Source organism: Ursus americanus, chromosome 1 (assembly GCF_024610735.1).
Source record: "Ursus americanus isolate L20-20 chromosome 1, mUrsAme1.1.p, whole genome shotgun sequence".
Lineage (NCBI taxonomy): Eukaryota > Metazoa > Chordata > Mammalia > Carnivora > Ursidae > Ursus > Ursus americanus.
The window spans coordinates 53,085,651-53,101,273 of NC_142127.1; the positions used below are offsets into that span (position 1 = coordinate 53,085,651).

Sequence of the window (15,623 nt, forward strand, 5' to 3'; positions counted from 1 at the left end):
CTAGTAACTAACTGCCTATCTCAATACTTATTTGTCTCTCAAAATTAAAAATTACAAATGGCTTCAGGTTTTCCTGAATCAGAAAACCCTAATCTCTGATTAGAACCTCTAAATATCACTATTTCTCTGAATTTGAAAAGCAATTAGTCTGAACAGAAGCATCATAATTTGCTCTCAGGAGAGTCTATATATAATTGTATTGTGAGCTCCTATCCTACTAAGATTTTTTCAGGTAGCCAAGTCATCCACCAAGACACCGTCTGAAGAAGTCTAGATATTTAACAAAAAGAAACTGCTGCCAGATCATCTTTATTTTCCTTAACAAAATACACACAAGAGCACAAAATTCACTTATGTATCACCATTATTTTACAAGTATAAATAATGCTCAGAATTCAAGTACAGTCAAGTGCAGAGATATTTCCTATGTTAATATGTAAACATAAGCTAATTATATACATCATGTGCCTTTGGCCCAGCTGCAAAATAAGAAACATCAAAAAAGAAACACTGCACTTGACTGTTCAATTACATTCTTACTGAGAATTCGTACCAATGCCTATATAGTTACAGTTATAACTTTCTTACCACTTAATGTAAATTCTTAATAGACATCCCCCCGCAAATATCTAAAGAATTAAAATTCTATCCATTTCTGATGATGAATGATTGAAAATCTTATTGATTTCATTCCTAAAATGAATACCATTAGAACTTATTCATAACCAAAGTTCTTCCTATGTCAAAATGGTATTATTTACAGGTCACACATAGAGAAAACAAGAGTGTTATTTTGTTTACTTTTAGAATGGAAGAAAACATCTAAAAGCTGGCTAAACAGTGTGGGTCTTTCTACATTATAAAAGTTCTTACTTTACTGATATCACTTGCCTTTAATTTAACACCCAGGAGCACAACTTTGACAGAGTGAAATAGCCAAGCAATCTGAATTCAAATGATATCAAGCATATCCTTAGGGGGAAAAAAAGAAAGCACCACCTAGAAAGCAGTACTGACATCAACGAGACTACAAATATCCAGTCGAAGGCACGTGGAAGCATTTACTACATGGCCACCAAAGATTCTCCACTGAGTTCAGGATTAGGAGTAGAATCAGCTCTGGGGACTGTTGTTTTGGCTTCGTTCATTGAGGTGTCCTCATTCTCGGTCTCTTGTTTCTCCTCTGGTTCCTCTGTGCCAGATACTTGTTCAGTCCCTTGGTTTGTCTGCTCCGTATCTGATATTTTCTCATCTGTCTGCTCTGTACTGTTATCAAGAACATCTTGTTCTTCTACAGATTCTGAAAAGATAAAGAGTCAAGACTTTAGGAATATCCAACGTTAAAACTGCTAAATAAGATGCACAAAAGATAGGCATACACATACATGGACAAAGAAACAGGAGAATGGTCTAACATTATCCTTAAAATCTTTTAAAATATGTACTTAACTCCATGTTACATATAAGAATTGGTATGAATGAAGGAAACAAAACAATTTGGGGAAAACAAACCCACAATCATACTTTTACCGAACACCCTATATTTGCATAAAATTTAGGAACTTTCACAATATTTAGGAACCTTCCTAAGGATGCATTTAAAAGTTAAATGTCCAAATATATCAAACCAAGTCCAAACAGATTTATGTGCTATAAGACAACAGCCCGGCAAACACAGCCAACATATTAACTCCCAGATTACGTTTCCTGAAGGAACTGTCTCCCTTGCACACAGACAACTTTGTAAAAAATGCGTACCTCCGTGTGTGTGTGTGTGTGTGTGTGTGTGTGTGTGTGTGTGTCTCTAAGTAGTGTTATTTCCCACACTAATTTTCCTATTATCCACAGACTGGGATGGTCTGGATCCACCTCTTCCAAAGGCATGACAAGTCTCCCCCCATCCCTCTACAAGACAAGTTCTCAGGATTTAAATCTCTGGGTCAGAATATGCTACATACCTAGAATACAAGGAAGAGAAAGGGAAGGGTCTTTTGCCCCTGTCTCCATCGTGGAAGCTAAGTGAGACTCTTGGCTCCTATCTAAAAATTTACTCCCCTTAAATTCTCTTTTGAGTTTCACTAAATTCAAATCCCTTGATAACAATAATTTTATTCAGTAAAGTCCCTTCAATTTTTTAAGTTTAAAGAATGAAATAAGGGAGAGAAGGTCAGAAGGAGAAAGCTCCTAATTTCCAAGTCAAAAAAAAAAAAATCTAGCCTTTCTTTTTATAATAAATAGTAACAAACATCCTTGCTAGGATAAATATGGTTAAACCACATCAACCAAACAAATAAGTAGATTTTACTATGCTCATAGAAGATCCCTTATGGCATACTGCAAATGTTATTAATTCAAATCTGAAGGAAAAGCCCGTCTACATTAGTAAGAAGTTCAGGTTTAGTTCCTTTACAGTACAGGGCAGAGTCTCACTAAATAAATAAAATTAATTAATAGATTTGCAAATAAATGATGTGCTATATGCACACATGGAAGTGGAGGTCTTACAAATTCATGGTTTTACCATAATCGGCTTTAATAAATACAAACTATCTGTATCTCACACACTCATGCCAAGACTTTAAAAATACTAAAAAGTAATTATTACTTTAAACAGATATCTTAGACTCTAGTTTACAGAATTAATTACAACCTCTTTCCCTCTTTCATATATAGGCTGAAAGGTCAAAATTCCAGTTAGGGACATCCAATTTAATGAGGTCTTACTGTATGAAAATTCAGATGATCACAAAAAGTAGTTAGGAATGTTCACAAATCCTACTTGTGTCAAATGTCATGAAAATGCTATTTTTATCTTAAAAGGAACTGAAAATGGCATTGCAGTAGTTTTGTTATTTGAATGTTCCAATGCATAAAGGAAAAGCAGAAAGTGCAAATGAAACTCTCTGGACATGTACAGATCATTTCTGCCACAAGGGCAAGCAAGTTCTTCAGTGGAAAGCTTCAGGAGTCGCCAACCATTTGTAATTCTACCCTCCCAGAATTTATCCAGGGTAGAATTGTAAGAGTCACGGTTTTCCGCAACTCTCTGGCCATTGAGCGGTACTTACTTGCCAAGAACATCACAGTTTGTTATATTTTAGAAAGCCTTCTGAAACGAACAAGTAAAACCACATGAAATGAAAAGACAAAAAGCTCAGAATCTAGGACTCAACTCACCAATAAATGTGTTTAAGTGAATAGAGGCTCAGATAATTAGTCATAGTCTGTCTGACCAATTGCCTCAGCACCGAACTTAAACAGAAAGAGTATGCAAGTTCATAGTTTATCATATTAAAGCTCTGTGATGTAACTATTTTCTGAAACAGACACATCATTGGTCAAATCCAACTTAATTAAAAAAACTCAAGGGTCTTGAGGCAGATAATACCAAAAAAAGTTCTACAATACTTATTAAACGTGTAAAGATGAATTCTAAGAAATACTAAGGGCTATCATAATTAGAAATGACATCATACAAAAAGCTTTCCTGTCAATATTTTATTGTATTTCAAAGAATATACAGAAGACTAAAAACTGGTGAAATGATGGGTAGGGCATGAAAATCATCAAAAAGCCTATTAATGACTACTCTTCTTCCCCCCGGGTTAATTTGCAGAAAAGTAATTTTAAGAGCAGTAATACTACAGAAAAACTGGTATGTGTCGTGATGCCTATAATGCAGACATCAATCTAAATGACATAGATATTTGACTTTTGGATGCCAATGCCATTTTGTGAAAAGTCATACAAATACGATTTAAGTGAATGAGGTGGACAAGATTAACAAAGAATTACATGTTTAAGAACTAAACAACAGAGTTTTATAGTAAGATTATTAAATATATTCCAAAAGTATTTACTTTATTTCTATGGGAAAATATCATTTGCCTGTTCTAATAAAAACAGCAAATTTCTTCTGTGAAGTTACAGTTACAGAAATAGCATGGTGGTACAAAGTACATTATAGAAGATGTCAATATTTGGGCATAAAATACTAAAAAAGAAACTAGCCCTTGTGTTCACACTAATTAAATAGGCCTCTTCTCCCCTGTATAACACCAGTTTAAGACTAAAATTAAAACAAAGTTACCTGAATGACCTAATACCATCTGTAAGAAAATTTTTAAAACCAACTTTGGCATCCATAATGTCAAGAAAACAATATATCACAATGTGATAAAATAAAAATGACCTATGGAATTTGTTTCTTTCCCCACTCCTGCCCCCTGCCCCTCTCCCCAATGTTCTTGAGAAAGCTTTTTCTACCAAATTGTAACCATTAGCTTACAGTTATTTGGGCAAAGCCTCAACTCAGTCAGACAGCTCAAACTCATAAAACTAGTATAACTGTACAATGAATACCACTGCCTCATCCATAAACCACACATGCAAAAACATGTAAGAACATCACCTTACCTTTTGGGTTTTATTCTAGCTCTTAAAATAATAATTTTCTAAGAAAAATAAATAATAATCTAGCAAAACAAATTCATATATTTCCTTTAGAAATACATAATTTCCACGGGGGGTGGGGAGAGGGAAGGAAACATGATTCTATATAGTTTATGCCTTTGAAAATCCTTCATATTTTGGTAAATTTATTTAGATTCTTACTTTTTATTACTTTTTATAATAACAACAAAAATTTGTCTTGCTAATGCATCAAACTTTTACCTTGCTAACACATCAGTACCCACTGTATGTGTAGACTATGAAACTTACCCAAAGGAGAATCTGTCCAATTAAAATGGACAGTTTGTCTTTGAACTCACAGGTCTTAAGCAAAGCAGTTTTTATAAGACTTTCTGCCTTAAGGAAAATGGCCAGCTTATATTAAGGAACAAAGACATGAATCTTATCTCAAAACTCAACCTAATGACTCAATGAATACAATTCAATTAAGTAAAAACCACTTCTCAGAAAATAACTCATACTGAGCATACAGGATACTGTTTAATAATAATACTGTTATTTACCACTGGTGAACAAATCCATTAGACTGAGTAAGAAGTATCATTATTGGGCAACAGTGTAAAACTATTGGGTGAAGGTGTTTTAGAAGAGAATCAAAAGGCCAAAAGATCTCTAGGTCTAAAACAAATAAGCAAAAAGACAGGCAAGTTTATATCCTGAGGAGGCTGTACATAATTAAATATCAATAAAGATACAAGTTTTTTGGATCTGGTAAATACATAATTCAACAAAACTTACATTATCGAATAGTTCAATTTCTAGAGCATCATAAACAATAGTAAAAACAGAATTTTCTCTAGTTCAACATAACCTAACAGAACAGTATATTGTTAAAAGAAAGAAAAAAGCAGAAATTGGATTACCAAAATAAATTTCACCTTATATAAATTTTACTTGCTATTTTTTTTTTTTTATTTGAAGAGATATCGACAGCCAGGGAGAGAGGGAACACAAGCAGGGGGAGTGGGAGAGGAAGAAGCAAGTTCCCAGCGGAGAAGCCTGATGTGGGGCTCGATCCCATAATGCCAGGATCATGCCCTGAGCCGAAGGCAGACGCTTAATGACTGCGCCACCCAGGCGCCCCTTTACTTGCTATTTTTGATAGTATTTTTATTTCTTTTATTTTTTCATTTTTATTTAAATTCAATTAGCCAACATATAGTACATCATCAGTTTCAGATGTAGTGCTCAATAATTCAACAGTTGCTTATGACACTCAGTGCTTGTCACATCACGTGCCCTCCTTAATGCCCATCACCCAACTACCCCATATTTTTTATAGTATTGATTAAATGCCATGAGTTTTATTGTTAGAAAGTTATTTCCAGTTGAATAAAAGCTATCTTTTATTGAAATAATTACATAAGATCTAGACAAATACAGCTGAGTAATTAAAACAATATGAACATTTGTCAAACACGCTTAAAATCACTCTACTGGTACACTAACAATGTAGAAACCTCTTATTCTAATTATTTATCATAGTTAACAAAAAAGAATGCTACATATCAACTATTTTGGAAAGCCATTTTCGAAAAAGCAAAACTGGTAACAACCACTTTAATGTGGCTTACCAGAGATTCACTACTCATTCAGCCATAAAAGAAACGAAGTAAAAGTAGTTCATTACTTTTGCACACCATATCCAGTATGCTCTTTGATAAAAAGACAATCCACAGTCCTAATTTCTTGTGTTTCTTTTTTTTTTAAAAGATTTTATTTATTTATTCGACAGAGATAGAGACAGCCAGCTAGAGAGGGAACACAAGCAGGGAGAGTGGGAGAGGAAGAAGCAGGCTCATAGCGGAGGAGCCTGATGTGGGGCTCGATCCCATAACGCCGGGATCATGCCCTGAGCCGAAGGCAGACACTTAACCACTGTGCCACCCAGGCGCCCCTCTTGTGTTTCTTTAATACAGTATTACCAAAGCATCTGGATACACAGTTCTAGAAGAAAATTCTAGGAATCCAAATGAGAAATTAATGGGAGAAATTTCTTCTAGGTCGCCTTCTTTGATGAAAACTCTAAGATTTCATAAGTTGTTCTAACGAGTGATCCAAAAATTTTTCAAAAGCCTTGTGTCTCATCCTAAATGAAAAATTTTCCAGTAGCAGAATCAAGACAAAACTCAAAGTCTTGCATCATAGATTTTTTTTTAAAAAGCTTGCTTCTAATGATTCAAGATTATTCATATAAATAGTTAAAGAATATTTGTTAAAAGGAAAATTCAGATGGAAGAAACTTACCTTTTGGTTCCCTCTGTAAATTCAATAACCTAATCTCTGCAGTTTCTGCAACTATCAAGGAGTTATTTCACTACTTTAAAAAATATAAAAATTGGGTACCTTGTGGCTCAGTTAAGCATCTGCCTTCAGATCAGGTCATGATCTCAGGGTCCTGGGATCGAGTCCCACATCGGGCTCTCTGCTCAGCAGGGATCTGCTTCTCCCTATGCCCCTACCCCCTGCTTGTGTTTTCTCTCTCCCTTGCAAAAATAGATAATATAAATATATATATATATAAATTAATGCAGAAAAGTTTTTTTTTAGGCCTCAAGTTTTTGCATCAAGAACATAGAAATCAGAAATCTAAGCCCTCACACTGGCTGTCAGTACAGAGATGACTGATGATATGGTCTTAACACTTCAATATAATCATAAAGGTATGCCTCCAGCATTCAAAACAAATATAGCTTCATCTTCCACCAGAATACTTCCTAGTCACTTGGAAATGGTAACTGTATATCATAGTGGTGAGACAGCAGTCTTGGAGAAAAGTTCCAATCTTCTGGAAAGCCAAGGAAGTAACAGATTCTCATAGCCATTTTGATGAATCCAAGGAGAAGTATGAAAAAGTTACTAATCCAAAGACTGTCTTAACCAAATGGAATTGTTGCTTCAGTTTCTAGCCCTACAGAGTTATTAGACCTTGCCTTGGGTTTTGTCTTCACCTATTAACATTACCTTATTAGGGCTGAGTTTGAGCCAGTTAAACTTCATTCTGGAGATTTCAGATAGAAAATGAGACATCTGGGGTATTGCTCCTCCTAGATTTGATGAGAAGGAAAGGTATAGCTGGGTGTTGTTTGCTAACTATCCATCTCAACCTTAGCAGAAGATATTAAAGCATGGGACTCATTATCAAGATTTTTATTTTGTTGACTGTTTTCTTTCTTTCTTTTTTTTTTTTGTCCCAATTATTAGCTTTCAAATATTCACTTTAGCTTTCATAAGCAAGGTTACCCATGGAAAGGACTTCAATTTTTCCTCTAGGCATCTTCAGTATGAAATTCTTTAGTTTTCTGTTCCAAGAGGCTGCAATGGCAAGGCAGGTGATTTGCATGTGACAGCATGCAGCTCAGAGCATGACTTAAGCAGAAGAAAAAACGTGATTATGTTTGGAGTTGATGCTGCAGACTTGGAGAAGGTGAAGGTATTGATTCCACGTTGAAAGTACATAGGCTTCTTGTCATGACTATCTGTGTTCAAATTCATTTTGATATATGTTAGTAAGCCAAAAGCCAAGCCCAAATCAACACACATATTTTAGGTTCACTCTTCAAGTTAAAAAAAAAAAAATTCATACTAAACTATCTGAAGATTCATATCTCATGTTATTCTCAGTTAAAGCACTTTTTTCACTTCTCAGCACTTGTATAAAGAAGGAATCAAATACATGTAAATGAGAATTCCTAGAAATTAAAAGGATGAATACTGACTGCTAAATAAACTATGTGAACTAAACTTCTAATATGGATTTTTTTTTCTATATCAGGCATAGCACCAAAATATCATGGCCTGTGCAATAACTTTAGCATCTTCATGATTCAGAGCTGCTTAGAAAACATCTCCCCACCTAATATTAACAAGAAATATAGTTGGCAATTAATAGTCAGATCTTCCATCTCTTATCCATTTTTTCATGAAACTTCCTCAAGTCCTAAAACAGAACTACAAGATGAGTTCTAAAAACCAATGAATTCTGATAAATTTTGTTTCTCTAAAATAAGGTTTTTTTACATCAAAGGCATCCATTAGCAATGTTAATCTTGCAGACCCCAAAAAATTGTTTCAAAGGAATACCAGTCCTATCAACATAGTTATCCAAAGAACTCAAGGATGACTTTCCAATTCCAAAGTTTCCTACTTCTGGTAACCTTACCAATTCCAGTGGTAGGCACAAACATATTTTACCAATATTAATCATAAATCTAATCAGAATCTTACCCTTACAAGTAGTTGCATAATTCTTATAATCTGTTTCACTCAAATAAACTGAAAAAGTGACTCCATGAAAACACTACTAGTCAAATCTCCCAACAGTTACATGAAGATGTCACTCCATAAACAATGTTTACCTAGCTGTTGCTAGATGCTGCTTAACACAGTATAACCTACATTTTAAAACTGAAACACATCAGACCGATCACACAGGAGGCTAAAGTATCAGAGCAATAGCTGATACATGCATGCTGCAAAATCTCATAAATTAATCCATTCTTATCTAAAAACATTATGCTTTTATTGTTAAATTCCAAACATTAAGAGATAAAACTTTTTAATTAACATAGTCATACCTTCACTGATCTGGTTCTCCGATGAAATCACACTTCTTGAGGGCAAGGGACCAATTGAACTTGAGCTTTCCACTGCCTGCCTCTTCTCAAAACTAAATTCTGGAAGTCTTGGAGCCTGAGGTCTAGTTTTTCTTGCAGGATTCAAGAAAAAACAGTAGGCACATCTAAAGGCTGAAGAAAATTAAAAAAATAAAACCATAAACCAAAAAAAATTCAGGGACTAATCAAATAATTCTCAAGATTACTTTTACAAAATAGTCAAAGAACCCTTCAAAAATTATTCATCTCTTGTGAAATTACTTCAGGTTTTAATAACATGGCAGGTACTCTAACAAAAGCTAATTTTCAAGCACACTTTCTAATTGTTATTAGAATCAGAATATTAATTTTAAAACAAAACATTGTAAGTTACACGGCAGGTTATCTAATAGCAAAACAATCTATAATAATCTAAAATGTATTACAGAAATTACATTTCTAGTCACTAGAATCATTAGGTATTTTAAAATCCAGAAGAACCCTGCTCACTTGCCCAAGAAAACGTACTATGTCATATTTGAGAAGCATACCATTAATTTAGTGCAATATTTTTTTAATAGCAGCTGCACATGAGAATCATCTGAGGTGCTTTAAAAACAAAGCCTGTCCCCCTCCCCCCAGATCAATTAAAACAGACTCTTCGTAGGTGGGTCCTAGGCAATCTTTAAAAGCTCTTCAGGTGATTCTGATACACAGTGAAGTTTGAGAAAACTGGCCTAGAAGTTGTACACTGTATGAGGAAAACAACTGCATTGTTTTTCCTGCTTTGCTCTGTGTTCTAAAATAAGATCAATATGCCTGAAAAATACATACAGGGATAGTACCTAAAACAAAGTGACATTACATAGGAATTGGCATAGAATGAAATATTTAAGAGTAAAATATTTAAATCTAACTGCCTAATAATTCTTACCAATGTATTCAAATTCTTCTTTCAAAGCCATGCCATTATGAGAAAAACACTGCTGACAAATAAGGGCATACCTACATGAAAAGGAAAAATGAACATGTCAGTCAAATGCAGACAAAGCCCACGGAAATGCTACTTTAGCCATCACGGCTAACTTATATTTTAACACAGTGAAATACGTCATAACAGTTTAGAAGTTACTTAGTAAACAATGAACAACACTCTTTAAATGTAACAGCCAAAATTTCAACCCTTTTAAAATATAATTTATGCACATATTGCATGGAGCACTGGGTGTTATACGCAAATTATGAATCATGGAACATTACATCAAAAACTAAGGATATACTGTATGGTGACTAACATAACATAATAAAAATTTATTATTATTAAAATATATATATAATTTATACACCAAATTAAAAACAAAGAAACAAATGAATATATCCTTACTAAGTTAACAGAAACATATTCAAGAACAGAACACTTAAATTTCAGTATTTCCTAACATATATTTCTATGGATGACAGACCCCAAATCTGTGACCAGATAAGACTGGAAAAGATGGAATCCCTTAGAGATTCACAATGAATGCTATTAAAACCTCTGAGAAGTCTGTAATAAAGAAATGAATTTAATTTGTTTAATCCAATGCAAAGGTTAACTTCATACATCATGATTCCTATATCTATCCTAGTTATACATCTTCCTCATTTCCTATTTATATACTCTCTGTTTTCTGTGTATGTACTTAACAAATACTTGGCCCTATCAAAGAACAACTTGTCTGTTTTGAATAATATACAATTTATTATATTAACATTAAATTCATCCTTTTATTAAAATGATAATATTAACCATAACCTTGTCAAATACCTACTCTACTATCATAAGTATTTTTTAAAAGTCTACACTATGACACTTGCTCTACTCACATTATCCCTATCTTCCTAGGGTTATCGTAAAAATCAAATAAGATAATAACTGGAAAAGTATTTTGAGAACCAAAATGTCAAACATATATAAATTGTCTTCATTGTTGTTAAAATCATCACCATCACCAATTCCAGTACTGACATCTATAAAACTCCATTTCTTACAACCTACCAAGTTTTCACTATTGTTTGCTCTTCAAGCTTAAAAGTTTCAATGAAATGATACAATTTCTCCAAAAATAATGTCATACAATATTATTTTGTTTTCTCTATATATTTTTCTGTATTTTATCTAGATACTTTATCCAGATTCTTACTGAAAAACAATTGAATATTTACTCTTTTCAGGGCTATAAAATATTCTGTTATGTTCTAAAATCAGGAAATAGGAGCCACGAAACTGTAGGACACCTACTGCACGCACACACACACACACACACACACACACACACACACACCCCGACCAATAAACTTCTTCCTCATTTTCATTTACCTACCACCTCAATAAACATTACCTGTTCTGTGGACCATCACCAACTAAATATTCAACAATTCTATCCAGAGCACCTCGTTCTCGGGGGAGAATTGGTCTTGCTAAAGGTGGACCCGGAGGATGAAGACCTAGTAAATAAATAAATACATATAAAATGTAGATGTATAAAATACATTTAAATTTTAATTCAGTTACCAAGTACTACCCAAGCTTGTCAGAACTTTTGAAAGATTTTAACAAAACAAAAATAGGTCTCTTCAGAGCATTCAAGTTTTCATTAAAAATATTACACACCAAAAAAAATGTTAAATTATGTTCTATATCAAAACCATCAACATAATCCATTAAGATATGAAACTATGTTAGGCTCTGTACAAACTAATTTTTTAAGTGTCCAGACTCTTACTAAAGAGGGCACTTGTTGTAAAGAGTACTGGGTGTTGTATGTAAGTGATGAATCACTGAATTCTACTCCTGAATTCTACTGAATTGCACTGTACGTTAACAAAAATTTTAAAAATAACTTAAGAATAAAAAGTTAAGAAACATGTATATACATGTATGGATCGATATAACTAAATAGATTTTTTAGGATTATATGAGTAATAAATATTTTTAAAGAAAAATAAATAAATAAAATGCCCAGACTCTTAAAATCTTACGTATTAGACTTCCATTTGTGGCAATAATAGAGTCACAGGGGTCAGATTTACCTTCCCACCTAAAATAACTAAAATACTGTGCAAAATACATGATGAAACAGTTTTAAAAACACTGGGTATCAGGCAATGTAGGATAAAGATCCCCAAAAGACCAAAAGTAAGTAAGATGAGTTCTACAACTGCCCCAGCTTGTTGCCTAGAGAAAATTTCCAGGTAGCAGCTCAGGGAGGGTAAATCCAGCTAAAATGTATCCGTATCCTTGAGTCTGAGGAGATAAAGCTGGAACTTGGGGGAGACAAAGGCAGCTTGGATTCACAGGAAGAGAATGCACAGAACAAAAACACCAAATATTACAGAGGATCCCCAATACTGTTCAACATACTACTGCCTGGTGCATGTGTATGATGAAACCATCTGAGTACACAGAAAAAACTACCCCCAAATATTAAAGGTAACAGTGTTCACATGGGGCCAAAGTATTGCATGTTCTCACCATCCAGAGTGGAAAACTTCATAACTCACGGGTTATTGATTTAAGTATTCAGAGGACCTTTGTATAAGGACATAAAAACATCCAGCATTCAATAAGATAAAACTCATAACACCTGATATCAGATAAAAAATTATTAGACATGCAAATAAGCAGGAAAATACAACCAATGAGAAAAATCAACCAAAAATGACCTAGAAATGATAGTTTATAGAATTAGTATACAAATAAGTTAAAACACTTATTATGACCATATTCCATATGACTGAGAATCTAGAGGAAAGATTCAATGTATGTTGTCAAGACGTGGAAAAAATTCAAAAGACCCAGACTGAACTTCTACAGATGAAAACTACAACGTCTAGAATGAAAAATCTGCAGATGGTCCTTTCCTGATTAAAACCCTTCAGAGTGTAGGAATAGCGGGTACATTTCTCAATCTCATAAAAGCCATCTATGAAAAGCCTACAGCAAATATCATTCTCAATGGGGAAAAGCTGGAAGCCTTTCCCTTAAGATCAGGAACAAGACAAGGATGCCCACTCTCGCCACTATTATTCAACATAGTACTAGAAGTCCTTGCAACAGCAATCAGACAACAAAAAGGGATAAAAGGTATCCAAATCGGCAAAGAAGAAGTCAAAATGTCTCTCTTCGCAGATGACATGATACTCTATATGGAAAATCCAAAAGAATCCACGCCCAAACTATTAGAAGTTATAGAGCAATTCAGTAATGTGGCGGGATACAAAATCAATGCTCAGAAATCAGTTGCATTTCTATACACAAATAATGAGACTGAAGAAAGAGAAATTAGGGAATTCATCCCATTTACAATAGCACCAAAAACCATACGTTACCTTGGAATTAACTTAACCAGAGACGTAAAGGATCTATATTCTAGAAACTATAAATCACTCTTGAAAGACATTGAGGAAGACACAAAAAGATGGAAAAATATTCCATGCTCATGGATCAGAAGAATTAACATAGTTAAAATGTCCATGCTACCCAGAGCAATCTACACTTTCAATGCTATCCCGATCAAAATACCGAGGACATTTTTCAAAGAACTGGAACAAATAGTCCTTAAATTTGTATGGAACCAGAAAAGGCCCCGAATCACCAAGGAACTGTTGAAAAGGAAAAACAAAGCTGGGGGCATTACAATGCCGGATTTCGAGCTGTACTACAAAGCTGTGATCACAAAGACAGCATGGTACTGGCACAAAAACAGACACATAGACCAATGGAACAGAATAGAGAACCCAGAAATGGACCCTCGGCTCTTTGGGCAACTAATCTTTGATAAAGCAGGAAAAAACATCTGGTGGAAAAAAGACAGTCTCTTCAATAAATGGTGCTGGGAAAATTGGACAGCTACATGCAAAAGAATGAAACTTGACCACTCTCTCACACCATACACAAAGATAAACTCCAAATGGACGAAAGACCTCGACGTGAGACAGGAATCCATCAAAATCCTAGAGGAGAACATAGGCAGCAACCTCTACGACATCGGCCAAAGCAACCTTTTTCATGACACATCTCCAAAGGCAAGAGAAACAAAAGAAAAAATGAACTTGTGGGACTTCATCAAGATAAAAAGCTTCTGCACAGCCAATGAAACAGTCAACAAAACTAAGAGGCAGCCCACAGAATGGGAGAAGATATTTGCAAATGACACTACAGATAAAAGACTGGTATCCAAGATCTACAAAGAACTTCTCAAACTCAATACGTGAGAAACAAATAAACAAATCATAAAATGGGCAGAAGATATGAACAGACACTTTTCCAATGAAGACATACAAATGGCTAACAGACACATGAAAAAGTGTTCAAAATCATTAGCCATCAGGGAAATTCAAATCAAAACCACACTAAGATACCACCTTACGCCAGTTAGAATGGCAAAAATTGACAAGGCAAGAAACAACAATTGCTGGAGAGGATGTGGAGAAAGGGGATCCCTCCTACATTGTTGGTAGGAATGCAAGTTGGTACAGCCACTCTGGAAAACAGTGTGGAGGTCCCTTAAAAAGTTAAAAATTGAGCTACCCTATGACCCAGCCATTGCACTACTGGTATTTACCCCAAAGATACATACGTAGTGAAGAGAAGGGCCATATGCACCCCAATATTCATAGCAGCATTGTCCACAATAGCCAAATCGTGGAAGGAACCGAGATGCCCTTCAACAGATGAATGGATTAAGAAGTTGTGGTCCAGACTGGTGATGGGTAGTGAGGAGAGCACGTGTTGCATGGTGCACTGGGTGTTATACACAACTAATGAAGCATCGAGCTTTACATCGGAAACCAGGGATGTACTGTATGGTGACTAACATAATATAATAAAAAAACATTAAAAAAAAAAAAAGAAGTTGTGGTCCATATATACAATGGAATATTACTCAGCTATCAGAAAGAACGAGTTCTCAACATTTGCTGCAACATGGACGGCACTGGAGGAAATAATGCTAAGTGAAATAAGTCAAGCAGAGAAAGACAATTATCATATGATTTCTCTCATCTATGGAACATAAGAACTAGGATGATCGGTAGGGGAAGAAAGGGATAAAGAAAGGGGGGGTAATCAGAAGGGGGAATGAAACATGAGAGACTATGGACTATGAGAAACAAACTGAGGGCCTCAGAGGGGAGGGGGGTGGGGGATTGGGATAGACCGGTGATGGGTAGTTAAGGAGGGCACGTATTGCATGGTGCACTGGGTGTTATACACAACTAATGAAGCATTGAACTTTACATCGGAATCCGGGGATGTACTGTATGGTGACTAACACAATATAATAAAAAATCATTAAAAAAAAAAAAAAGAACGAGTTCTCAACATTTGCTGCAACATGGACGGCACTGGAGGAAATAATGCTAAGTGAAATAAGTCAAGCAGAGAAAGACAATTATATGATTTCTCTCATCTATGGAACATAAGAACTTGGAAGATCGGCAGGGGAAGAAAGGGATAAAAAAAGGGGGGGTAATCAGAAGGGGGAATGAAGCATGAGAGACTATGGACTATGA

General features: G+C 34.8%; 1 protein-coding gene across 3 annotated transcripts in view; it reads right to left on the bottom strand.

Annotated features, from left to right (window-relative positions):
* Positions 1-293: 293 nt before the first annotated feature.
* The window catches only part of LNPK (lunapark, ER junction formation factor), an 81,237-nt gene continuing 65,907 nt past the window's right edge, over positions 294-15,623 (bottom strand). Inside the window, exons 10-14 of one of the 3 annotated variants that reach the window (XM_045806151.2) lie at positions 11,450-11,555; positions 10,003-10,073; positions 9,051-9,221; positions 7,438-7,520; positions 1,158-1,300 (exon numbers count right to left, since the gene is read on the bottom strand). In XM_045806151.2, the coding sequence (XP_045662107.1) occupies positions 1,292-1,300; positions 7,438-7,520; positions 9,051-9,221; positions 10,003-10,073; positions 11,450-11,555 (440 nt within the window). In that variant the 3' untranslated portion in view covers positions 1,158-1,291. Of the gene's footprint in view, positions 1,301-7,437; positions 7,521-7,638; positions 7,953-9,050; positions 9,222-10,002; positions 10,074-11,449; positions 11,556-15,623 lie in introns of those variants that run through there. The other 2 variants (XM_045806149.2, XM_045806150.2) reach the window with 2 other exon arrangements.